Raw genomic sequence first — 26100 nt, forward strand, 5'->3', positions numbered from 1 at the left:
TCAGTACTGGTACTCCTGTATATAGCCATGTTATTACCTGGTACCCCTGACTCAGTACTGGTACTCCCTGTATATAGCCATGTTATTACCTGGTACCCCTGACTCAGTACTGGTACTCCCTGTATATAGCCATGTTATTACCTGGTACTTCCTGTATATAGACATGTTACTACCTGATACTTCCTGTATATAGACATGTTATTACCTGGAACCCCTGACTCAGTATTTTATTTTTTTATTTCACCTTTATTTAACCAGGTAAGCCAGTTGAGAACAAGTTCTCATTTACAACTGCGACCTGGCCAAGATAAAGAAAAGCAGTGCGATAAAAACAACAACACAGAGTTACATATGGGGTAAAACAAAACATAAAGTCAAAAAATACAACAGAAAATATATATACAGTGTGTGCAAATGTAGCAAGTTATGGAGGTAAGGCAATAAATAGGCCATAGTGCAAAATAATTACATTTACATTTTACATTTTAGTCATTTAGCAGACGCTCTTATCCAGAGCGACTTACAGGAGCAATTAGGGTTAAGTGCCTTGCTCAAGGGCACATTAACGTCATTTAGCAGACGCTCTTAGCCAGAGCGACTCACAAATTGGTGCGTTCACCCTATAGCCAGTGGGATAACTACTTTACAATTTGGGGGGGTTAGAAGGATTACTTTATCCTATCCCAGGTATTCCTTAAAGAGGTGGGGTTTCAAATGTCTCCGGAAGGTGGTGAGTGACTCCGCTGTCCTGGCGTCGTGAGGGAGCTTGTTACAATTAGTATTAACACTGGAATGCTAGATGTGCAAGAGATTATGTGCAAATAGAGATACTGGGGTGCAAAAGAGCAAAAATAAATAACAATATAGGGATGAGGTAGTTGGGTGGGCTAATTTCAGTACTGGTACTTCCTGTATATAGACATGTTATTACCTGGTACTTCCTGTATATATACATGTTATTACCTGGTACTTCCTGTATATAGACATGTTATTACCTGGTACTTCCTGTATATAGCCATGTTATTACCTGGTACTTCCTGTATATAGACATGTTATTACCTGATACTTCCTGTATATAGACATGTTACTACCTGGTACTTCCTGTATATAGACATGTTATTACCTGATACTTCCTGTATATAGACATGTTATTACCTGGTACTTCCTGTATATAGACATGTTATTACCTGGTACTTCCTGTATATAGCCATGTTATTACCTGGTACTTCCTGTATATAGACATGTTATTACCTGATACTTCCTGTATATAGACATGTTACAACCTGGTACTTCCTGTATATAGATATGTTACTTTTAGACGTTATTGTTATTCACTGTGTATTTATTCCACATGTCACTATTTAATTTATTTTATTTTTTATCTTTATCTGAACTCTGCATTTTTGGAAAAGGACCATTAAGTAAATATTTTACTGTTAGTGCTGCATGTGCCAAATAAAATTGGATTTTATTTAGATTTGCTATGGCCACGTCCACTGCTCTGCTGTCTCTCTAGCCAGGTGGGTTCCCTCACACTTTGCTTGTTTTGGAACAGTGTGTGTCTGTCTGTAGTAACAGGAAAAGCATATGGAATGTATAGCCAACACCAACACCAACCACCAAAGCTTATCTAAAATACATTCCGAGGATCACTTTCTGTTTCTCAAGCCCCACATAAGTGAGCTTCCTCAAAGTGACAGTGCAGTTTCATGTGTAGCCACCAGATGGCATCATTTTCAGCCTTGGGCAGGGAACCTAGACGTGTCGCTGCTCAGAGAGACAGAGCCGAGTCTGTGTCGCTGCTCAGAGGGGTGGGTCACAACACACCGACTGCAGGCAGAGTCACAGCCATCACTTCAGTTTAGAGGAGTAGTATGACTTACTACTGCAACAAGACCAGCTATTTACTTTGATATCATATAAGGTAAGAACATCAATTACTTTTTTACAGCTTACCTAGTATAGTTGTTGTTATATAGTTGTTCTATTGTTCTTACAAGGAAACTGTCCCTTCAGATTGTAATGGTGTTACAGTCCTTAGTGGAGAAAGTTTATTCAACAAATCTTAAAGGCAACTTGAAAATCATTAATTAAACTTTAAATTATTCTTTCAATGATCATGATTATAGTGAATTCTATATGCTCAATCTTCCACAACTTCCTCTACAAAAGTGTAACTTCTATAAAACTACTTTTTTGCTTTTGAATATTCAGGTTTGATCCCTGTTAATGCTGCTACTGCTGTTATTGCTGCTAATGCTGCTAATGCTGCTAATGCTGCTAATGCTGTTATTGCGGTTAATGCTGCTAATGCTGCTAATTCTGCTAATGCTGCTACTGCTGCTACTGCTGCTAAATCTGCTACTGCTGCTAATGCTGCTACTGCTGCTACTGCTGCTACTGCTGCTACTGCTGCTAATTCTGCTACTGCTGCTATTGCTGCTAATGCTGCTATTGCTGCTAATGCTGCTATTGCGGTTAATGCTGCTATTGCGGTTAATGCTGCTACTGCTGCTATTGCTGTTAATGCTGCTACTGCTGCTATTGCTGCTATTGCTGCTATTGCGGTTAATGCTGCTACTTCTACTACTGCTGCTAATGCTGCTACTGCTGCTATTGCGGTTAATGCTGCTATTGCTTCTACTGCTGCTAATGCTGCTATTGCTTCTACTGCTGCTAATGCTGCTAATGCTTCTACTGCTGCTAATGCTGCTACTGCTGCTAATGCTGCTACTTCTGCTACTGCTGCTAATGCTGCTACTGCTGCTAATGCTGCTATTGCTGCTAATGCTGCTAATGCTTCTAATGCTGCTAATGCTGCTAATGCTGCTACTGCTGCTAATGTTGCTATTGCTGCTATTGCGGTTAATGCTGCTATTGCTGTTAATGCTGCTATTGCGGTTAATGCTGCTATTGCTGCTAATGCTGCTAATGCTGCTACTGCTGCTAATGCTACTACTGCTGCTACTGCTGCTATTGCTGCTACTAATTCTGCTACTGCGTCGACTGCTGCTAATGCTGCTATTGCTGCTACTGCTGCTACTGATGCTAATGCTGCTACTGCTGCTATTGCGGTTAATGCTGCTACTGCTGCTATTGCGGTTAATGCTGCTATTGCTTCTACTGCTGCTACAGCTGCTAATGCTGCTATTGCGGTTAATGCTGCTATTGCTTCTACTGCTGCTAATGCTGCTAATGCTGCTACTGCTGCTAATGCTGCTAATGCTGCTACTGCTGCTACTGCTGCTACTGCTTCTACTGCTGATAATGCTGCTATTGCTGCTAATGCTGCTAATGCTGCTACTGCTGCTACTGCTGCTAATGCTACTACTGCTGCTACTGCTGCTATTGCTGCTACTAATTCTGCTACTGCGTCGACTGCTGCTAATGCTGCTATTGCTGCTACTGCTGCTACTGCTGCTAATGCTGCTACTGCTGCTAATGCTTCTACTGCTGCTAATTCTGCTACTGCTGCTATTGCGGTTAATTCTGCTACTGCTTCTACTGCTGCTAATGCTGCTAATTCTGCTACTGCTGCTATTGCGGTTAATGCTGCTAATGCTGCTAATGCTGCTACTGCTGCTACTGCGGTTAATGCTGCTATTGCTTCTACTGCTGCTAATGCTGCTAATGCTACTATTGCTTCTACTGCTGCTAATGCTGCTAATGCTGCTATTGCTTCTACTGCTGCTAATGCTGCTAATGCTTCTACTGCAGCTAATGCTGCTAATGCTGCTACTGCTGCTAATGCGGTTAATGCTGCTATTGCTGCTATTGCGGTTAATGCTGCTATTGCTGTTAATGCTGCAAATGCTGTTCATTTGGCATTTAGATTCAGGCTTTGTGTTGTAATTTGCCTAATAATGAAGTCGTGTTATGCCAACAGTGGCATTTAGAATCAGGCTTTGTGTCGCTTTGACTAAACTGTTGTGAAAGAAAGGCAGACTGGGCCAAATGACACCCTATTCCTTATTGAGTGCACTACTTTTGGGAATAGGGTCAAATCAAATCAAAATGTATTTGTCACATGCGCCAAATACAACAGGTGTAGACCTTACAGTGATATGCTTACTTACAAGGCCTTAACCAACAATGCAGTTTTAAGAAAGAATACCAAAAAAAAATCACTAAAATATAAAATAATATGAAATAAAAGTAGCAAATAATTAAAGAGCAGCAGTAAAAATAACAATAGCGAGGCTATATACAGGGGGTACCGGTACCGAGTCAATGTGCGGAGGCACCGGTTAGTCGAGGTAATTGAGGTAATATGTACATGTAGGTAGAGTTATTAAAGTGACTATGCATAGATAATAAACAGAGAGTAACAGCAGCGTAAGGGGGGGGCAATGCAAATAGTCCGGGTAGCCATTGGATTAGATGTTCAGGAGACTTATGGCTTGGGGGTAGAAGCTGTTTAGAAGCCTCTTGGACCTAGACTTGGCGTTCCGGTACCGCTTGCCGTGCGGTAGCAGAGAGAACAGTCTATGACTAGGGTGGCTGGAGTCTTTGACAATTTTTAGGGCCTTCCTCTGACACCGCCTGGTATAGAGGTCCTGGATGGCAGGAAGCTTGGCCCCAGTGATGTACTGGGCCGTATGCACTACCCTCTGTAGTGCCTTGCGGTCGGAGGCCGAGCAGTTGCCATACCAGGCAGTGATGCAACCAGTCAGGATGCTCTCGATGGTGCAGCTGTAGAACCAATTGAGGATCTGAGGACCCATGCCAAATCTTTTCAGTCACCTTAGGGGGAATAGCTTTTGTCGTGCCCTCTTCACGACTGTCTTGGTGTGCTTGGACCATGTTAGTTTGCTGGTGATGTGGATACCAAGGAACTTGAAGCTCTCAACCTGCTCCACTACAGCCCGATCGATGAGAATGGGGGCGTGCTCGGTCCTCTTCTTTTTCCTGTAGTCCACAATCATCTCCTTTGTCTTGATTACGTTGAGGGAGAGGTTGTTGTCCTGGCACCACACGGCCAGGTCTCTGACCTCCTCCCTATAGGCTGTCTCGTCGTTGTCGGTGATCAGGCCTACCACTGTTGTGTCATCGGCAAACTTAATGATGGTGTTGGAGTCGTGCCTGGCCATGCAGTCATGAGTGAACAGGGAGTACAGGAGGGGACTGAGCACACACCCCTGAGGGGCCCCCGTGTTGAGGATCAGCGTGGCAGATGTGTTGTTAACTACCCTTACCACCTGGGGGCGGCCCGTCAGGAAGTCCAGGATCCAGTTGCAGAGAGAGGTGTTTAGTGCCAGGATCCTTAGCTTAGTGATGAGCTTTGAGGGCACTATGGTGTTGAACGCTGAGCTTTAGTCAATGAACAGCATTCTCACGTAGGTGTTCCTTTTGTCCAGGTGTGAAAGGGCAGTGTGGAGCGCAGTAGAGATTGTATCATTTGTGGATATGTTGGGGTGGTATGCAAATTGGAGTGGGTCTAGGGTTTCTGGGATAATGGTGTTGATGTGAGCCATGACCAGCCTTTCAAAGCACTTCATGGCTACAGACGTCAGTGCTACGGGTCGGTAGTCATTTAGGCAGGTTCTCTTAGTGTTCTTGGGCACAGGGACTATGGTGGTCTGCTTGAAACATGTTGGTATTACAGACTCAGTCAGGGACATGTTGAAAATGTCAGTGAAGACACTTGCCAGTTGTTCAGCGCATGCTCGGAGTACACGTCCTGGTAATCCGTCTGGCCCTGCGGCCTTGTGAATGTTGACCTGTTTAAAGGTCTTACTCACATTGGCTACGGAGAGCGTGATCACACAGTCGTCCGGAACAGCTGATGCTCTCATGCATGTTTCAGTGTTACTTGCCTCGAAGCGAGCATAGAAGTAATTTAGCTCATCTGGTAGGCTCGTGTCACTGGGCAGCTCGCGGCTGTGCTTCCCTTTGTAGTTTGTAATAGTTTGCAAGCCCTGCCACATCCGACGAGCGTCAGAGCCGGTGTAGTACGATTCAATCTTAGTCCTGTATTGACTCTTTGCCTGTTTGATGGTTCGTCGGAGGACATAGCAGGATTTCTTATAAGCGTCCGGGTTAGAGTCCTGCTCCTTGAAAGCGGCAGCTCTACCCTTTAGCTCAGTGCGGATGTTGCCTGTAATCCATGGCTTCTGGTTGGGGTATGTACGTACGGTCACTGTGGGGACGACATCATCGATGCACTTATTGATGAAGCCAGTGACTGATGTGGTGTACTCCTCAATGCCATCGGAAGAATCCCAGAACATATTCCAGTCTGTGCTAGCAACACAGGCCTGTAGCTTAGCATCTGCTTCATCTGACCACTTTTTTATTGACCGAGTCACTGGTGCTTATATCCTTCCTGTTTGGCCCTGTCCGGGGGTTTCTTCGGATGGGGCCACAGTGTCTCCGGAACGCTCCTGTCTCAGCCTCCAGTATTTATGCTGCAGTAGTTTATGTGTCGGGGGGCTGGGGTTAGTTGGTTATACCTGGAGTACTTCTCCTGTCTTATCCAGTGTCCTGTGTGAATTTAAGTATGCTCTCTCTAATTCTCTCGTTCTCTCTTCTCTCTGAGAACCTGAGCCCTAGGACCATACGTCAGGACTACCGGGCATGCTGACACCTTGCTGTCCCCAGTCCGCCTGGCCTTGCTGCTATTCCAGTTTCAACTGTTCTGCCTGCGGTTACGAAACCCCTACCTGTCCCAGACCTGCTGTTTTCAACTCTTAATGATCGGCTATGAAAAGCCAACTGAGAGACCTGAGCCCTAGGACCATACGTCGGGACTACCGGCCGTGGTGACTCCTTGCTGTCCCCAGTCCGCCTGGCCTTGCTGCTATTCCAGTTTCAACTGTTCTGCCTGCGGTTATGGAACCCCTACCTGTCCCAGACCTGCTGTTTTCAACTCTTAATGATCGGCTATGAAAAGCCAACTGAGATTTATTCCTGATTATTATTTGACCATGCTTGTCACTTATGAACATTTTTGAACATCTTGGTATGGTTCTGTTATAATCTCCACCCGGCACAGCCAGAAGAGGACTGGCCACCCCTCATAGCCTGGTTCCTCTCTAGGTTTCTTCCTAGGTTTTGGCCTTTCTAGGGAGTTTTTCCTAGCCACCGTGCTTCTACACCTGCATTACTAGCTGTTTGGGGTTTTAGGCTGGGTTTCTGTACAGCACTTCGAGATATTAGCTGATGTACGAAGGGCTATATAAAATAAAATTGATTGAATTGATTGCTTCCTGTTTTAGTTTTTGATTATAAGCAGGAATCAGGAGGATAGAGTTATGGTCAGATTTGCCAAATGGAGGGTGAGGGAGAGCTTTGTATGCGTCTCTGTGTGTGGAGTAAAGTAGAGTTTTTTTCCTCTGGTTGCACATTTAACATGCTGGTAGAAATTAGGTAGAACAGATTTAAGTTTCCCTGCATTAAAGTCCCCGGCCACTAGGAGCGCTGCCTCTGGATGAGCGTTTTCCTGTTGACTTATGGCCTTATACTGTTCATTGAGTGCAATCTTAGTGCCAGCATCGGTTTGTGGTGGTAAATGGACAGCTACAAAGAATATAGATGAAAACTCTCTTGGTAGATAGTGTGGTCTACAGCTTATCATGAGATACTCTACCTCAGGCGAGCAAAACCTAGAGACTTCCTTAGATATCGTGCACCAGCTGTTGTTTACAAATATACACAGACCGCCACCCCTTGTCTTACCAGAGGCTGCTGTTCTATCCTGCCGATACAGTGTATAACCCGACAGCTGTATGTTATCCATGTCGTCGTTCAGCCACGACTCGGTGAAACATAAGATATTACAGTTTTTAATGTCCCGTTGTTAGGATATTCCTGCCTGTAATTCGTCCACTTTATTATCAAGCGATTGTAAATTGGCCAATAGTATCGATGGAAAAGGCAGATTAGCCACTCGCTCCTTTCCAAGCACCCCGATCTCCTTCCGCGATATCTCCTTTTCTTTATACTGTGAATGACGGGGATGAGGGCCCTGTCGGGTGTCTGGAGAAAATCCCTCTCGTCAGACTCATTAAATAAAAATTATTTGTCCAGTTCAAGGTGAGTAATCGCTGTTCTGGCACCCCAATGGTGGAACAAGCTCAAATCAAATCAAATCAAATTGTATTGGCCACATGCGCCGAATACAACAGGTGCAGACATTACAGTGAAATGTTTACTTACAGCCCTTAACCAACAGTGCATTTATGTAAAAATAAAACAACAACAAAAAAAGTGTTGAGAAAAAAAGAGCTAAAATAAAATAACAGTAGGGAGGCTATATATACAGGGCGGTACCGGTGCAGGGTCAATGTGCGGGGGCACCGGCTAGTTGAGGTATTTGAAGTAATATGTACATGTGGGCCTCATGACGCCAGGACAGCGGAGTCACTCACCACCTTCCGGAGACACTTGAAACCCCACCTCTTTAAGGAATACCTGGGATAGGATAAAGTAATCCTTCTACCCCCCCTTACCCCACCCCCAAAAAAATAAAAAAATAAAAAAATAAATACATATTGTAAAGTGGTTATCCCACTGGCTATAAGGTGAATGCACCAATTTGTAAGTCGCTCTGGATAAGAGCGTCTGCTAAATGACGTAAATGTAACGTAAATGTAATTATGTACAATATAATTTAAAAACAATGCGATAAAACACACAAAATAGCATGGTTGTTTAAGAGTCCATAAAACGGCAGCCATCCGCCTCCGGCGCCATTCCTTCACAGGGTGCCTTTAGGGATGCAGCCTGAGTGGGCTAATAGTTTATTTCTCCAAGGCCGTAGTCATGGCCATTGGCCTGTAGTGTTGGGCTCAGCCTCAGAATGATCCTATCCTGGCTAATGGAACACATGGAGTTGCAGCTCCTTTCTCGTTTGAGCTGGAATGCAGTGTAGCAAGCTCGGACATGTGGGTAGAGATGTCAGTCCTCAAAACTCAGCATTGCTCTTGTCGATGCTGTGCTGCACTGCTCTCCTTCTCTCTCGTTGTCTCACTCAGAACTGAACAGGCAATTCTCTCTCGTTGTCTCACTCAGAACTGAACAGGCAATTCTCTCTCGTTGTCTCATTCAGAACTGAACAGGCAATTCTCTCTCGTTGTGTCACTTAGACTGAAGACAGACTGAAGACAGACTGAAATCAGTGTTACATGTTTATTGTTTACGAGGACGTATCGACCGTCATGGCTGTTTTCAAGCAACAGAAAGTAGAGGACTTCTATGAGATTGGTGAAGAGCTGGGGAGGTGAGTGTTGCTGTTTTTCCTGAACTATTATTACTGCACTATGAGCTGTTATAGACATCTTATGTCATCATTATAAGCTGTTATAGGCCGTATGTCATCACTATGAGCTGTTAAAGGCCGTATGTCATCACTATGAGCTGTTATAGACATCTTATGTCATCATTATAAGCTGTTCTAGGCCGTATGTCATCGCTATGAGCTGTTATAGGCCGTATGTCATCACTATGAGCTGTTATAGGCCGTATGTCATCACTATGAGCTGTTATAGGCCGTATGTCATCACTATGAGCTGTTATAGACATCTTATTTAGCCCTAAGATCAGTGTTGTGTATTTAGCCTTAATAATTACTCATTCCTAGTGCTATTTATCTACCTGGCGGCAGGTAGCTTAGTGGGTAAGAGCGTTGTGCCAGTAACCGAAAGGTCGCTGGTTCTAATCCCCGAGCCGACTAGGTGAAAAATCTGTCGATGTGCCCTTGAGCAAGGCACTTAACCCTAATTGCTCCTGTAAGTCGCTCTGGATAAGAGCGTCTGCTAAATGACTAAAAAAAATAATAATAATTTAAGTGTTATTCCCAGTGCCACATGTTGACTGGCCAGCCAGCCTGCCTGATCCTCGGGGTGTGCTGTAAGGGAGAAGAGTGTAGCTACTTAAAGAGAACAGCTGGCTTGTTGATGTGTATTGGACAGGAGCAGGGAGAGAGCAGGTTACAGTTTACAGCAAGAGATACATGTAGGATAGGATAATGGAGATACACAGGATAGGATAATGGAGATCCACAGGATAGGATAATGGAGATACACAGGATAGGATAATGGAGATACACAGGATAGGATAATGGAGATACACAGGATAGGATAATGGAGATACGCAGGATAGGATAATGGAGATACGCAGGATAGGATAATGGAGATACACAGGATAGGATAATGGAGATACACAGGATAGGATAATGGAGATACACAGGGTAGGATAATGGAGATACACAGGATAGGATAATGGAGATACACAGGATAGGATAATGGAGATACACAGGATAGGATAATGGAGATACTCAGGATAGGATAATGGAGATACACAGGATAGGATAATGGAGATACACAGGATAGGATAATGGAACATAATAGTTAAGGTGACTTCCCAAACTGTTTCTTTTTTTAAATTAAACCAGTCCCCTCAACAGGCCCTATAGGAAAACTAACTGCTGTTCTAGAGAACATCTAGGGGAAATCATTCTAAGGAAGTATAGAATAATTCAAAGGAAGTTAGGAGTGTGTTCAGCAGGAAGTCCATTAAGTCCAGCATGTGTGGGACAGATGAACAGTATTGGAGGGTTCCAGGCAAAGGTGGCCAACAGCACTTCTACACAGCCTTGAAATATGATCTGTGGTCTGCTATGCTATAGTGACTTCCTGTTCTGTTGTTTTACTGTAATGTAGTTTTCTGTGACACACCCTGCTAGGAGTTTACTTTGTGTTCTCTTTAACGCTGGGTTCAGTTCAAATGGCTCTTCAACATCTATTTGCATGCTGGTTATTGGAACATTCAGCTGTTACTTAGTGGTTAGATTTGCATGTGTGTGCTGAACCCCACAGACACAAGGACCTAGAACTATCAGAGACTGGAGAGGTGCGTCCACTACTGCATCTAATATGCAGACTACTGGACTAGACAGACCTTTTAATTCACTCACACGCTCACACACACACACACACATTTTAAATACTTTATTTGAATCCACATATCAAATTGACAAAAAAAGGATCCAAACATTTTAAAGGTCCCTGTATGCACGGCACTCCAGGGTACAGAAAACACCTTCTCCATACAGCTAGACTGACCATAACAGCTGAAACAGAGCAGTACCTTCTCCATACAGCTAGACTGACCATAACAGCTGAAACAGAGCAGTACCTTCTCCTCCATACAGCTAGACTGACCATAACAGCTGAAACAGAGCAGTACCTTCTCCTCCATACAGCTAGACTGACCATAACAACTGAAACAGAGCAGTACCTTCTCCTCCATACAGCTAGACTGACCATAACAGCTGAAACAGAGCAGTACCTTCTCCATACAGCTAGACTGACCATAACAGCTGAAACAGAGCAGTACCTTCTCCTCCATACAGCTAGACTGACCATAACAGCTGAAACAGAGCAGTACCTTCTCCATACAGCTAGACTGACCATAACAGCTGAAACAGAGCAGCACCTTCTCCTCCATACAGCTAGACTGACCATAACAGCTGAAACAGAGCAGTACCTTCTCCTCCATACAGCTAGACTGACCATAACAGCTGAAACAGAGCAGTACCTTCTCCATACAGCTAGACTGACCATAACAGCTGAAACAGAGCAGTACCTTCTCCTCCATACAGCTAGACTGACCATAACAGCTGAAACAGAGCAGTACCTTCTCCTCCATACAGCTAGACTGACCATAACAGCTGAAACAGAGCAGTACCTTCTCCTCCATACAGCTAGACTGACCATAACAGCTGAAACAGAGCAGTACCTTCTCCTCCATACAGCTAGACTGACCATAACAGCTGAAACAGAGCAGTACCTTCTCCATACAGCTAGACTGACCATAACAGCTGAAACAGAGCAGCACCTTCTTCTCCATACAGCTAGACTGACCATAACAGCTGAAACAGAGCAGCACCTTCTTCTCCATACAGCTAGACTGACCATAACAGCTGAAACAGAGCAGTACCTTCTTCTCCATACAGCTAGACTGACCATAACAGCTGAAACAGAGCAGCACCTTCTTCTCCATACAGCTAGACTGACCATAACAGCTGAAACAGAGCAGTACCTTCTCCATACAGCTAGACTGACCATAACAGCTGAAACAGAGCAGTACCTTCTCCTCCATACAGCTAGACTGACCATAACAGCTGAAACAGAGCAGTACCTTCTCCTCCATACAGCTAGACTGACCATAACAGCTGAAACAGAGCAGTACCTTCTCCTCCATACAGCTAGACTGACCATAACAGCTGAAACAGAGCAGTACCTTCTCCTCCATACAGCTAGACTGACCATAACAGCTGAAACAGAGCAGTACCTTCTCCTCCATACAGCTAGACTGACCATAACAGCTGAAACAGAGCAGTACCTTCTCCATACAGCTAGACTGACCATAACAGCTGAAACAGAGCAGTACCGTCTCCTCCATACAGCTAGACTGACCATAACAGCTGAAACAGAGCAGTACCTTCTCCATACAGCTAGACTGACCATAACAGCTGAAACAGAGCAGCACCTAGACAACTGCTTTGCCCTAGTTCTTGTCAGGCCCGCAATCTGGAGGCCACGCCCTGCAAGCCTGTGCACGTGGCCGAGACTGATGAATATCAGCGCCACCAGCTTGCACCTCCACCCGAGGCTGTCCAAGCGTGCCCCGAGGGGCTGGTACTTAAGCAACTTCTGGGCAAAGGCCTGCTCCATGTAGCCGTCAAATAAGCAGCCCACTTCCAAAATGAGGACCTCCCCCCACAACAACAATATCTGGTGTATTTGGCACACAGGAAAACACATCATCATCAACATCAAACCGACTTCCCCTTACACAGGAATGTTTATGCGTGTGTGCTGTTGGCGAGACCACTTCTCTCACCTCGCTGGCTATCAGGTCGACAAGGCCTTCATGTCTAGCAATGTACAGATCCTTGTATGAACAACAGCCATTCACAACATGGGCAATGGCCTCCATTACATTTGACTCATGTACAATCCAAATGGGTCATGGTTTGCAGGGTACCAGAGTGTTAGATTATATTTTGTTGGTAGAACTTGCAGCCTCGCCTTAACAGTAAAGGTGAGAATGTCCTGGCCAATGGCAGCATTCTGGTACATGGAATGGGAGACAGAGTGGACAGCACAGTCCAGAGCAGAGAGATTCCCCTGCATCCTCAGCCCAGTCCAGTTTCCCTCAGGCCAGTCCAGTTTCCCCTGTAGCCTCAGGCCAGTCCAGTTTCCCCTGCAGCCTCAGGCCAGTCCAGTTTCCCCCTGCAGCCTCAGGCCAGTCCAGTTTCCCCTGCAGCCTCAGGCCAGTCCAGTTTCCCCTGCAGTCTCAGGCCAGTCCAGTGTTGCAGCAGCTGCAGCCGTCTGATACCAAGGAGTGTTGTCCTGGATATAGGATGAGATGTTCCATCATGGGTGACCGAAGCCTCCACAACAACACCGCGATCTGCCACAACTGCATCAGAGGCAGTCACTGGCTCAGTTTGCATATCAGTCCGTGTCCACCTGAGCTCCACTCCAGTCCGGTTGCACAGGTCGTTGAGGTCCGGCCAGTCTGACCAGACTCCAAAGCCTGCAGCACGAGTGTCCAATTTTCCATTGGCCTTCCTCCTCTAGCCCAGGAAGTTGTCCTGTGTCTGTGGCCAGTGGAACCTTCCTCCTCTAGCCCAGGAAGTTGTCCTCAGTGTCCGTGGCCAGTGGAACCTTCCTCCTCTAGCCAAGGAAGTTGTCCTCAGTGTCCGTGGCCAGTGGAACCTTCCTCCTCTAGCCCAGGAAGTTGTCCTCAGTGTCCGTGGCCAGTGGAACCTTCCTCCTCTAGCCCAGGAAGTTGTCCTCAGTGTCTGTGGCCAGTGGAACCTTCCTCCTCTAGCCCAGGAAGTTGTCCTCAGTGTCCCTAGCCAGTGGAACCTTCCTCCTGAAGACCAGGAAGTTGTCCTCTGTGTCCGTGGCCAGTGGAACCTTCCTCCCCTGTAGGTCCAGAAGGAAGGAGGCTCTGGCTAACTCCTTAACTGTCACATCGTCACTGTTAAGAATGTTCAACAGGTGAGTCAGTCTGGTAACAGTGGAAATACACTCAATATTCGGGCCACCTAAACCCCCCTCTCTACGGCACGTGTGGTGTGTGAAAGTGTAGACACTTTCTCACCACTTGAACAGTTTCGTTATTCATTTCCCTCAGAACCTTCTGTGGGAGACACACATTTGCAATCAGATGTTGAATCTTTGTTAGGGCCCCCTCTCTCACAGCCTCTAACTTCATGACCACAGGCAGAGGGGAAATGTCAATCATATCAAGCCTGGTTGAATACTCATGGACGAGCTCCTCAACTTGTTCCCCCCACTCGCCAGCAACATTAAACTTATGTCCAAGATAACTATATTTTTATATATTTTTTATTTCACCTTTATTTAACCAGGTAAGCCAGTTGAGAACAAGTTCTCATTTACAACTGCGACCTGGCCAAGATAAAGCAAAGCAGTGCGATAAAAACAACAACACAGAGTTACATATGGGGTAAACAAAACATAAAGTCAAAAATACAACAGAAAATATATATACAGTGTGTGCAAATGTAGCAAGTTATGGAGGTAAGGCAATAAATAGGCCATAATAATTAAGATTTCGTATTAACACTGGAGTGATAGATGTGCAGAAGATAATGTGCAAATAGAGATACTGGGGTGCAAATGAGCAAAATAAATAACAATATGGGGATGAGGTAGTTGGGTGGGCTAATTACAGATGGGCTGTGTACAGGTGCAGTGATCGGTAAGCTGCTCTGACAACTGATGCTTAAAGTTAGTGAGGGAGATAAGAGTCTCCAGCTTCAGAGATATTTGCAGTTCGTTACAGTCATTGGCAGCAGAGAACTGGAAGGAATGGCGGCCAAAGGAGGTGTTGGCTTTGGGAATGACCAGTGAGATATACCTGCTGGAGCGCATACTACGGGTGGGTGTTGCTATGGTGACCAGTGAGCTAAGATAAGGCGGGGATTTGCCTAGCAGTGATTTACAGATGACCTGGAGCCAGTGGGATTGGCGACGAATATGTAGTGAGGGCCAGCCAACGAGAGCGTACAGGTCACAGTGGTGGGTAGTATATGGGGCTTTGGTGACAAAACGGATGGCACTGTGATAGACTACATCCAATTTGCTGAGTAGAGTGTTGGAGGCTATTTTGTAAATGACATCGCTAAAGTCAAGGATCGGTAGGATAGTCCGTTTTACGAGGGCATGTTTGGCAGCATGAGTGAAGGAGGCTTTGTTGCGCAATAGGAAGCCGATTCTAGATTTAACTTTGGATTGGAGATGCGTAATGTGAGTCTGGAAGGAGAGTTTGCGGTCTAACCAGACACCTAGGTATTTGTAGTTGTCCACATATTCTAAGTCAGACCCACCGAGAGTAGTGATTCTAGTCGGGTGGGCGGGTGCAAGCAGTGTTCGATTGAAGAGCATGCATTTAGTTTTACTAGTGTTTAAGAGCAGTTGGAGGCTACGGAAGGAGTGCTGTATGGCATTGAAGCTCGTTTGGAGGTTTGTTAACACAGTGTCCAATGAAGGGCCAGATGAATACAAAATGGTGTCGTCTGCGTAGAGGTGGATCTGAGAGTCACCAGCAGCAAGAGCGACATCATTGATATACACAGAGAATAGAGTCTGCCCGAGAATTGAACCCTGTGGCACAACCATAGAGACTGCCATAGGTCCAGACAACAGGCCCTCCGATTGGACACATTGAACTCTATCTGAGAAGTAGTTGGTGAACCAGGCGAGGCAGTCATTTGAGAAACCAAGGCTATATAGTCTGCCAATAAGAATGCAGTGATTGACAGAGTCGAAAGCCTTGGCCAGGTCGATGAAGACTGCTGCACAGTACTGTCTTTTATCGATCGCAGTTATAATATCGTTTAGGACCTTGAGCGTGGCTGAGGTGCACCCATGACCAGCTCGGAAACCAGATTGCATAGCGGAGAAGGTACGGTGGGATTCGAAATGGTCGGTGATCTGTTTGTTAACTTGGCTTTCAAATACTTTCGAAAGGCAGGGCAGGATGGATATAGGTCTGTAACAGTTTGGATCTAGAGTGTCACCCCCTTTGAAGAGGTGGATGACCGCGGCAGCTTTCCAATCTCTGGGGATCTCAGATGATACGAAAGAGAGGTTGAACAGGCTGGTGATAGGGGTTGCTACAATTTCGGCGGCTAATTTTAGAAAGAAAGGGTCCAGATTGTCTAGCCCAGCTGATATGTAGGGGTCCAGATTTTGCAGCTCTTTCAAAACATCAGCTGTCTGAATTTGGGTGAAGGAGAGGGGGGGGGGGGGGCATGGGCAAGTTGCAGCGGAGGGTGCAGAGCTGGTGGCCGGGGTAGGGGTAGCCAGGTGGAAAGCATGGCCAGCCGTAGCAAAATGCTCATTGAAATTCTCGATTATCGTAGATTTATCGGTGGTGACAGTGTTTCCTAGCCTCAGTGTAGTGGGCAGATGGGAGGAGGTGCTCTTATTCTCCATGGACTTTACAGTGGCCCAAAACCTTTTGGAGTTAGTGCTACAGGATGCAAATTTCTGTTTGAAAAAGCTAGATGCTAATACAGTACGCCACAGGATGTTTTTGTGCTGGTCAAGGGCAGTCAAGTCTGGGGTGAACCAGGGGCTATATCTGTTCTTAGTTCTGCATTTTTTGAATGGGGCATGCTTATTTAAGATGGAGAGGAAACACTTTTAAAGAACAACCAGGCATCCTCTACTGACGGAATGAGATCTATATCCATCCAGGATACCCGGGCCAGGTCAATTAGAAAGGCCTGCTCGCTGAAGTGTTTTAGGGAGCGTTTGACAATGATGAGGGGTGGTCGTTTGACCGCGGACCCATTACAGATGCAGTGATCGCTGAGATCGTGGTTGAAGACAGCGGAGGTGTATTTAGAGGATAAATTAGTCAGGATGATATCTATGAGGGTGCCCATGTTTACGGATTTAGGGTTGTACCTGGTAGGTTCCTTGATATGTTTCTTATTGGTTTATTCATTAGTGTAAATGTTGGGAGTTTATCCGTTTTAGACTTACCTCCGCTGTGTCTTTCATAGAACATTTAGTGTCTTTCACTTCCTGCCCAGACCATTTCACTTCCTGCCCAGACCATTTCAAAAAGTCATCTGTGTGAGAGAGCATGTCTTTGATAACATGCTCCTCTCTGGAGGATTGGGGTCAGTCAGCTGCTTCCCACAGATAACTTGGAGAAAAGAGCCTTTGTACACATCAGATATAATGTCCACGTAAGGCTGGGGCAGTTGTATTTCCTCAAGTCATTGATCATTACACTCTGTGATAAAGTTCCAAAGACATCTCTAAAGTCAAAAAACACAGTGGAAAACTTTGTGGATTCATGCTTGAAGTCATCAATTCCAGTTTTTAGGCAGAAAACAGGCTCATTCATGCCCTGTCTGTTTATATATGCCTTTTGTTCGGGAGAGAGAATGCCTGTATTAATGAGCCATGTTAGTATGCGGGCAGCAAACATTTCATGAACACTTAATAGACAGAGGGCAAGAGGGAGATCTCTTCATGTAGATGGATCATCTGGAACATTATCTTCTGTGGATAAGATCACACTTCCATGAGTCAGGTACCTTACCATTAACCAGACAGGCATTGAAGATATGTACAGTGGGGAGAACAAGTATTTGATACACTGCCGATTTTGCAGGTTTTCCTACTTACAAAGCATGTAGAGGTCTGTAAACAAAAATCCAGAAAATCACATTGTATGATTTTTAAGTAATTAATATGCATTTTATTGCATGACATAAGTATTTGATCACCTACCAACCAGTAAGAATTCCGGCTCTCACAGACCTGTTAGTTTTTCTTTAAGAAGCCCTCCAGTTCTCCACTCATTACCTGTATTAACTGCACCTGTTTGAACTCGTTACCTGTATAAAAGACACCTGTCCACACACTCAATCAAACAGACTCCAACCTCTCCACAGTGGCCAAGACCAGAGAGCTGTGTAAGGACATCAGGGATAAAATTGTAGACCTGCACAAGGCTGGGATGGGCTACAGGACAATAGGCAAGCAGCTTGGTGAGAAGGCAACAACTGTTGGCGCAATTATTAGAAAATTGAAGAAGTTCAAGATGACGGTCGATCACCCTCGGTCTGGGGCTCCATGCAAGATGTCACATCGTGGGGCATCAATGATCATGAGGAAGGTGAGGGATCAGCCCAGAACTACACGGCAGGACCTGGTCAATGACCTGAAGAGAGCTGGGACCACAGTCTCAAAGAAAACCATTAGTAACACACTACGCCATCATAGATTAAAATCCTGCAGCGCACGCAAGGTCCCCCTGCTCAAGCCAGCGCATGTCCAGGCCCATCTGAAGTTTGCCAATGACCATCTGGATGATCCAGAGGAGGAATGGGAGAAGGTAATGTGGTCTGATGAGACAAAAATAGAGCTTTTTGGTCTAAACTCCACTCGCCATGTTTGGAGGAAGAAGAAGGATGAGTACAACCCCAAGAACACCATCCCAACCGTGAAGCATGGAGGTGGAAACATCATTCTTTGGGGATGCTTTTCTGCAAAGGGGACAGGACGACTGCACCGTATTGAGGGGAGGATGGATGGGGCCATGTATCGCGAGATCTTGGCCAACAACCTCCTTCCCTCAGTAAGAGCATTGAAGATGGGCCGTGGCTGGGTCTTCCAGCATGACAACGACCGAAACACACAGCCAGGGCAACTAAGGAGTGGCTCCGTAAGAAGCATCTCAAGGTCCTGGAGTGGCCTAGCCAGTCTCCAGACCTGAACCCAATAGAACATCTTTGGAGGGAGCTGAAAGTCCGTATTGCCCAGCGACAGCCCCGAAACCTGAAGGATCTGGAGAAGGTCTGTATGGAGGAGTGGGCCAAAATCCCTGCTGCAGTGTGTGCAAACCTAGTCAAGACCTACAGGAAACATATGATCTCTGTAATTGCAAACAAAGGTTTCTGTACCAAATATTAAGTTCTGCTTTTCTGATGTATCAAATACTTATGTCATGCAATAAAATGCAAATTAATTACTTAAAAATCATACAATGTGATTTTCTGGATTTTTGTTTTAGATTCCGTCTCTCACAGTTGAAGTGTACCTATGATAAAAATTACAGACCTCTACATGCTTTGTAAGTAGGAAAACCTGCAAAATCGGCAGTGTATCAAATAATTGTTCTCCCCACTGTATGAGGGCATGGGAGGACTGGGGCCTTGAGGTCTTTAAAGTCTGGTAGGTGATACCATCTGATCCACTTGCCTTGTTGTTTGGTAGGGAAGTGAAAACATGATCTACCTCTTCAGGGGTGAAATGTCATGTATCTGGGAAGCAGTCTGGCTGTACCGTGTTAATAGTTTCACACCAAGGGGCCGTGGTCAGTCGTATGGTATGACCTATAACATTACTAGTACTGGGCTGGGGTATGACCTATAACATTACTAATACTGGGCTGGGGGGGGCTGTGACCTATAACATTACTAGTACTGGGCTGGGGTATGACCTATAACATTACTAGTACTGGGCTGGGGTATGACCTATAACATTACTAGTACTGGGCTGGGGTATGACCTATAACATTACTAGTACTGGGCTGTGGGGGGCTGTGACCTATAACATTACTAGTACTGGGCTGGGGTATGACCTATAACATTACTAGTACTGGGCTGTGGGGGGCTGTGACCTATAACATTACTAGTACTGGGCTGGGGTATGACCTATAACATTACTAGTACTGGGCTGGGGTATGACCTATAACATTACTAGTACTGGGCTGGGGTATGACCTATAACATTACTAATACTGGGCTGGGGGGGGCTGTGACCTATAACATTACTAGTACTGGGCTGGGGGGGGCTGTTACCTATAACATTACTAGTACTGGGTTGAGGTATGACTATAACATTACTAGTACTGGGCTGGGGTATGACCTATAACATTACTAATACTGGGCTGGGGGGGTCTGTGACCTATAACATTACTAGTACTGGGCTGGGGGGGGCTGTGACCTATAACATTACTAGTACTGGGCTGGGGGGGCTGTGACCTATAACATTACTAGTAATGTGCTGTGGGGGGCTGTGACCTATAACATTACTAGTACTGGGCTGGGGGGGGCTGTGACCTATAACATTACTAGTACTGGGCTGGGGTATGACCTATAACATTACTAGTACTTGGCTGGGGGGGCTGTGACCTATAACATTACTAGTAGTGGGCTGGGGGGGGTGTGACCTATAACATTACTAGTACTGGGCTGGGGGCTGGGGTATGACCTATAACATTACTAGTACTGGGCTGGGGTATGACCTATATCATTACTAGTACTGGGTTGTGGGGGGCTGTGACCTATAACATTACTAGTACTGGGCTGTGGGGGGCTGTGACCTATAACATTACTAGTACTGGGCTGGGGGGGGCTGTGACCTATAACATTACTAGTACTGGGCTGGGGTATGACCTATAACATTACTAATACTGGGCTGGGGGGGTCTGTGACCTATAACATTACTAGTACTGGGCTTGGGGGGGCTGTGACCTATAACATTACTAGTACTGGGCTGGGGGGGGGTCTGTGACCTATAACATTACTAGTAGTGGGCTGGGGGGGGCTGTGACCTATAACATTACTAGTACTGGGCTGGGGTATGACCTATAACATTACTAGTACTGGGCTGGGGTATGACCTATAACATTACTAGTACTGGGCTGGGGGGCTGTGACCTATAACATTACTAGTACTGGGCTGGGGGGGCTGTGACCTATAACATTACTAGTACTGGGCTGGGGGGCTGTGACCTATAACATTACTAGTACTGGGCTGGGGTATGACCTATAACATTACTAGTACTGGGCTGGGGGGGGCTGTGACCTATAACATTACTAGTACTGGGCTGGGATATGACCTATAACATTACTAGTACTGGGTTGTGGGGGGCTGTGACCTATAACATTACTAGTACTGGGCTGGGGTATGACCTATAACATTACTAGTACTGGGCTGGGGTATGACCTATAACATTACTAGTACTGGGCTGGGGGGGGCTGTGACCTATAACATTACTAGTAATGGGCTGGGGGGGCTGTGACCTATAACATTACTAGTACTGGGCTGGGGGGGCTGTGACCTATAACATTACTTGTACTGGGCTGGGGGAGGGGCTGTGACCTATAACATTACTAGTACTGGGCTGGGGTATGACCTATAACATTACTAGTACTGGGCTGGGGTATGACCTATAACATTACTAGTATGGGCTGGGGGGGCTGTGACCTATAACATTACTAGTACTGGGCTGGGGTATGCCCTATAACATTACTAGTACTGGGCTGGGGGCTGGGGTATGACCTATAACATTACTAGTACTGGGCTGGGGGGGGCTGTGACCTATAACATTACTAGTACTGGGCTGGGGGGGGGGCTGTGACCTATAACATTACTAGTACTGGGCTGGGGTATGACCTATAACATTACTAGTACTGGGCTGGGGGCTGGGGTATGACCTATAACATTACTAGTACTGGGCTGGGGGGGCTGTGACCTATAACATTACTAGTACTGGGCTGGGGTATGACCTATAACATTACTAGTACTGGGCTGGGGTATGACCTATAACATTACTAGTACTGGGCTGGGGGGCTGTGACCTATAACATTACTAGTACTGGGCTGGGGGGGGCTGTGACCTATAACATTACTAGTACTGGGCTGGGGGGGGCTGTGACCTATAACATTACTAGTACTGGGCTGGGGGCTGGGGTATGACCTATAACATTACTAGTACTGGGCTGGGGTATGACCTATAACATTACTAGTACTGGGCTGGGGTATGACCTATAACATTACTAGTACTGGGCTGGGGTATGACCTATAACATTACTAGTATGGGCTGGGGGGCTGTGACCTATAACATTACTAGTACTGGGCTGGGGTATGCCCTATAACATTACTAGTACTGGGCTGGGGGGCTGGGGTATGACCTATAACATTACTAGTACTGGGCTGGGGGGGCTGTGACCTATAACATTACTAGTACTGGGCTGGGGGGGGCTGTGACCTATAACATTACTAGTACTGGGCTGGGGTATGACCTATAACATTACTAGTACTGGGCTGGGGGCTGGGGTATGACCTATAACATTACTAGTACTGGGCTGGGGGGGGCTGTGACCTATAACATTACTAGTACTGGGCTGGGGTATGACCTATAACATTACTAGTACTGGGCTGGGGTATGACCTATAACATTACTAGTACTGGGCTGGGGGGGGCTGTGACCTATAACATTACTAGTACTGGGCTGGGGGGGGCTGTGACCTATAACATTACTAGTACTGGGCTGGGGGGGCTGTGACCTATAACATTACTAGTACTGGGCTGGGGGCTGGGGTATGACCTATAACATTACTAGTACTGGGCTGGGGTATGACCTATAACATTACTAGTACTGGGCTGGGGGGGGGCTGTGACCTATAACATTACTAGTACTGGGCTGGGGGGGCTGTGACCTATAACATTACTAGTACTGGGCTGGGGTATGACCTATAACATTACTAGTACTGGGCTGGGGGGGGGCTGTGACCTATAACATTACTAGTACTGGGCTGGGGTATGACCTATAACATTACTAGTACTGGGCTGGGGGGGGGCTGTGACCTATAACATTACTAGTACTGGGCTGGGGGGGGCTGTGACCTATAACATTACTAGTACTGGGCTGGGGGGGGGGCTGTGACCTATAACATTACTAGTACTGGGCTGGGGTATGACCTATAACATTACTAGTACTGGGCTGTGGGGGGCTGTGACCTATAACATTACTAGTACTGGGCTGGGGGCTGGGGTATGATCTATAACATTACTAGTACTGGGCTGGGGGCTGGGGTATGATCTATTGTTCACAATAATGTGAATCACTTTAGATTCAGGATAATGTCATAAGTACGCCAACTTCTCCCTGCATACCCACTGCCACCGTGTGATGGTTGAATGGTATCCCGAATAAAGCACAGCTGCGCCTCGATCTAGTCAGTGAGGGAAGTCACTGTCATCTCCGCTGGGCAATCGGAGACACACACACACACACACACACAGAACAAACTTACAAAAGAAACACATACATACTTCTCCTAAAAGGGGTTGCAGATTCCATTGTACTTATTTTTAGTGCAACTTTATTCCATTCTTATTGATTTGTTTACAGCTATTCCTTATTTTATTGGCACTGGTATTATTATAATAATAATAATAATAATCTACATTTTTATTTGTTCCTATTTTTTAAATGTTTTTTTAATATACTGTGCTTTACTCAAACCAGTGAATATCACTTATTATAATGAGATCATTAACTATCAGCTCTTGGAATATCCAAGGCCTGTACTCTTCACATTTTGGCTATAAAACAACAAATCCAGAATTTGTTTTTAAAAAATGTAAAGGGACAGGACATCATAATCCTACTGGAAACATGGTGTCGTGGAGACATTGTTATTCAGTGTCTCTCAGGCTATAGAGAAAGTTGACTACCATCAATCAAACATAAACATTTTAAACGGGGCTGGGACTCAGGTAGAATCATCGTTTGCCATAAACAGGACTTTTAGTGCTGAATTAAATGAAAAAAGGTACCAACCACATTTGGCTAAAACTTAACAAAGGTACAATCTATTGTGACAATGATGTATACATACAGTACCAGTCAAAAGTTTGGATACACCTACTCATTCAAGGGTTTTTCTTTATTTTTACTATTTTCAACACACCTCCAGGCTGTGTAAGGGCTATTTGACCAAGGAGAGTGATGGAGTGCTGCATCAGATGACCTGGCCTCCACAATCACCCGACCTCAACCCAATTGAGATGGTTTAGGATGGGTCAGACCGCAGAATGAAGGAAAAGCAGCCAACAAGTGCTAAGCATATGCGGGAACTCCTCCAAGACTGTTGGAAAAGCATTCCAGGTGAAGCTGGTTGAGAGAATGCCAAGAGTGTGCAAAGCTGTCATCAAGGCAAAGGGTGGCTACTTTGAAGAATCTCAAATATAAAATATATTTTGATTTGTTTAAGTCTTTTTTGGTTACTACATGGTTCCATATGTGTTACTTCATAGTTTTGATCTCCACACAGAAAACATTCAATTTCAGGCAAAGGGTAAAGTGCTTCTTTGTGGAGATTTCAATGCGAGAACAGGTTCTGAGCCTGACTACACTGATGCGGGAGGTAACCACCACATATTGGGACACCCCTCCTTGTACAGTATCCCTATTATAAATAATAGAAACAGTCCTGACCAAATACTGAACAAAAATGGGAAGGAGTTAGTGCATCTCTGTCGAGCCTTAGGCCTGTACATGCTTAATGGTAGAATCAGAGGGGACTCTTTAGGTCGGTTTACTTACTGCTCAGCTCTTGGGACAAGTGTAGTCGATTATGCCATCACTGACATGGACACAGACAGATCATTGTGTTTCTGAAGAAATTAACCAGCAATACTCATGAAAAAAAAACAGCCCAATAAACTCTACAACAACCAATCGTACAGATGGGCTCCAAACAGTGCAGAGAAATTCATTGAAACATTGAACTCAAATGAAATGATGAACTCTATACAGGTCTTCAATAACTCACAATACCAAAACAATAAAGAAGGTGTCAATTCGGCTCCTTGAAACATCAATTGCATTTTCCAAAAAGCAGCATCAAAAGCAAATTTGAGAAAACCAAAGAAATACAACATCAGAAACAAAAAACCAAATGTTTCTGAAAAATGATTTGATAACGAATGTAAAACAATTAGAAAACACCTAAGACAAATGTCAAATGAAAAACATAAGCAGCAAAACAACCCAGATCTACGCTATGAATACTTTGAAACTCTGAAACAGTATAAACATACACTGAAACGCAAGAAATTGAATTATACCAATAAGACACTTTATAAAATTGAAAACGCAATTGACCAAAATCAGTTCTGTGACATGTGGAACAATTTAAGATTTTAGTCATTTTGTCACGATCGTCGGATATAGAGGACTAAGGCGCAGCGTGGAAGGTGAACATACTTATTTATTAAATGATACACAAACAAAACAACAAATCGATACGTGACGTCCACAGGTGCAAAAGACAAACCAACACGGAACAAGATCCCACAAACACTGTGGGAAAACCACCTGACTAAATATGGTTCCCAATCAGAGACAACCAGCAACAGCTGATACTCGTTGCCTCTGATTGAGAACCACTCCGGCCAACATAGATATACAAAAACTAGACTAGACACAACGAGCACAAAACATAAACTCTACACACCCTGGGTCAACTTAAGAGTCCCTAGAGCCAGGGCGTGACACATTTAGCAGACGCTCTTATCCAGAGTGACTTACAGTTAGTGAGTGCATACATTTTTCAAGCATGACAAAGCCACAAGATAAATAATCTATACAAAAACATCCCAGAAAAGGACATACAACATAACCAATTAAAAATTAAAGAAAAATGTTACATCCTTGAATCAGTCAATCAGTCATTAAAAACAACCAAAATCCATTAGATTACCCAACAACCCAACAAGAACTACATGAAAAGCTCAAATCTATAAAAACCAAAGAAGGCTTGTGGTCTAGATAACATCAGAAATGAAATGCTGAAAAACAGCACACCTGAGTTGCAAAATGCTGTGCTTAAGTTGTTCAACATAGTTTTATCTTCTGGCTGCTTTCCTGATGTCTGGAACCAGGGGCCCATCTCCCCTATCCACAACAGTGGAGACAAATCAGACCCCAATAATTACAGGGGAATTTGCGTAAACAGCAACTTGGGAAAGGTTTTCTGTAGCATTTTGAATTCAAGAATTCAAACCTTTCTTCAAGAAAAAAATGTAATAATTAAATGTCAAATTGTCTTTCTCCCTAACCATCGCACTACTGATCATATATACACCTTACACACACTAATTAATAAACACGTCCACCACAATAAAGAGGGGGACATCTTTGCTTGATTGACTTTAAAAAAGCATTCAATTCTATTTGGCACAAAGGTCTCCAAACTGGACTCAATAAAACAGAAAACAAGTGTGCAATAAAGATACA

At 45.0% G+C, this 26100-nt stretch overlaps 1 protein-coding gene across 4 annotated transcripts in view; it reads left to right on the top strand.

Moving 5' to 3' along the window:
- The first annotated feature begins 1835 nt into the window (after positions 1 to 1835).
- The window catches only part of dapk2b (death-associated protein kinase 2b), a 116560-nt gene continuing 92295 nt past the window's right edge, over positions 1836 to 26100 (top strand). The window contains exons 1-2 of one of the 4 annotated variants that reach the window (XM_041869450.1): positions 1836 to 1924; positions 9087 to 9220. In XM_041869450.1, the coding sequence (XP_041725384.1) occupies positions 9126 to 9220 (95 nt within the window). In that variant the 5' untranslated portion in view covers positions 1836 to 1924; positions 9087 to 9125. Of the gene's footprint in view, positions 1925 to 8941; positions 9221 to 26100 lie in introns of those variants that run through there. The other 3 variants (XM_041869449.1, XM_041869451.1, XM_041869448.1) reach the window with 3 other exon arrangements.

The sequence above is a fragment of the Coregonus clupeaformis genome, unplaced genomic scaffold (assembly GCF_020615455.1).
Source record: "Coregonus clupeaformis isolate EN_2021a unplaced genomic scaffold, ASM2061545v1 scaf0051, whole genome shotgun sequence".
NCBI lineage: Eukaryota > Metazoa > Chordata > Actinopteri > Salmoniformes > Salmonidae > Coregonus > Coregonus clupeaformis.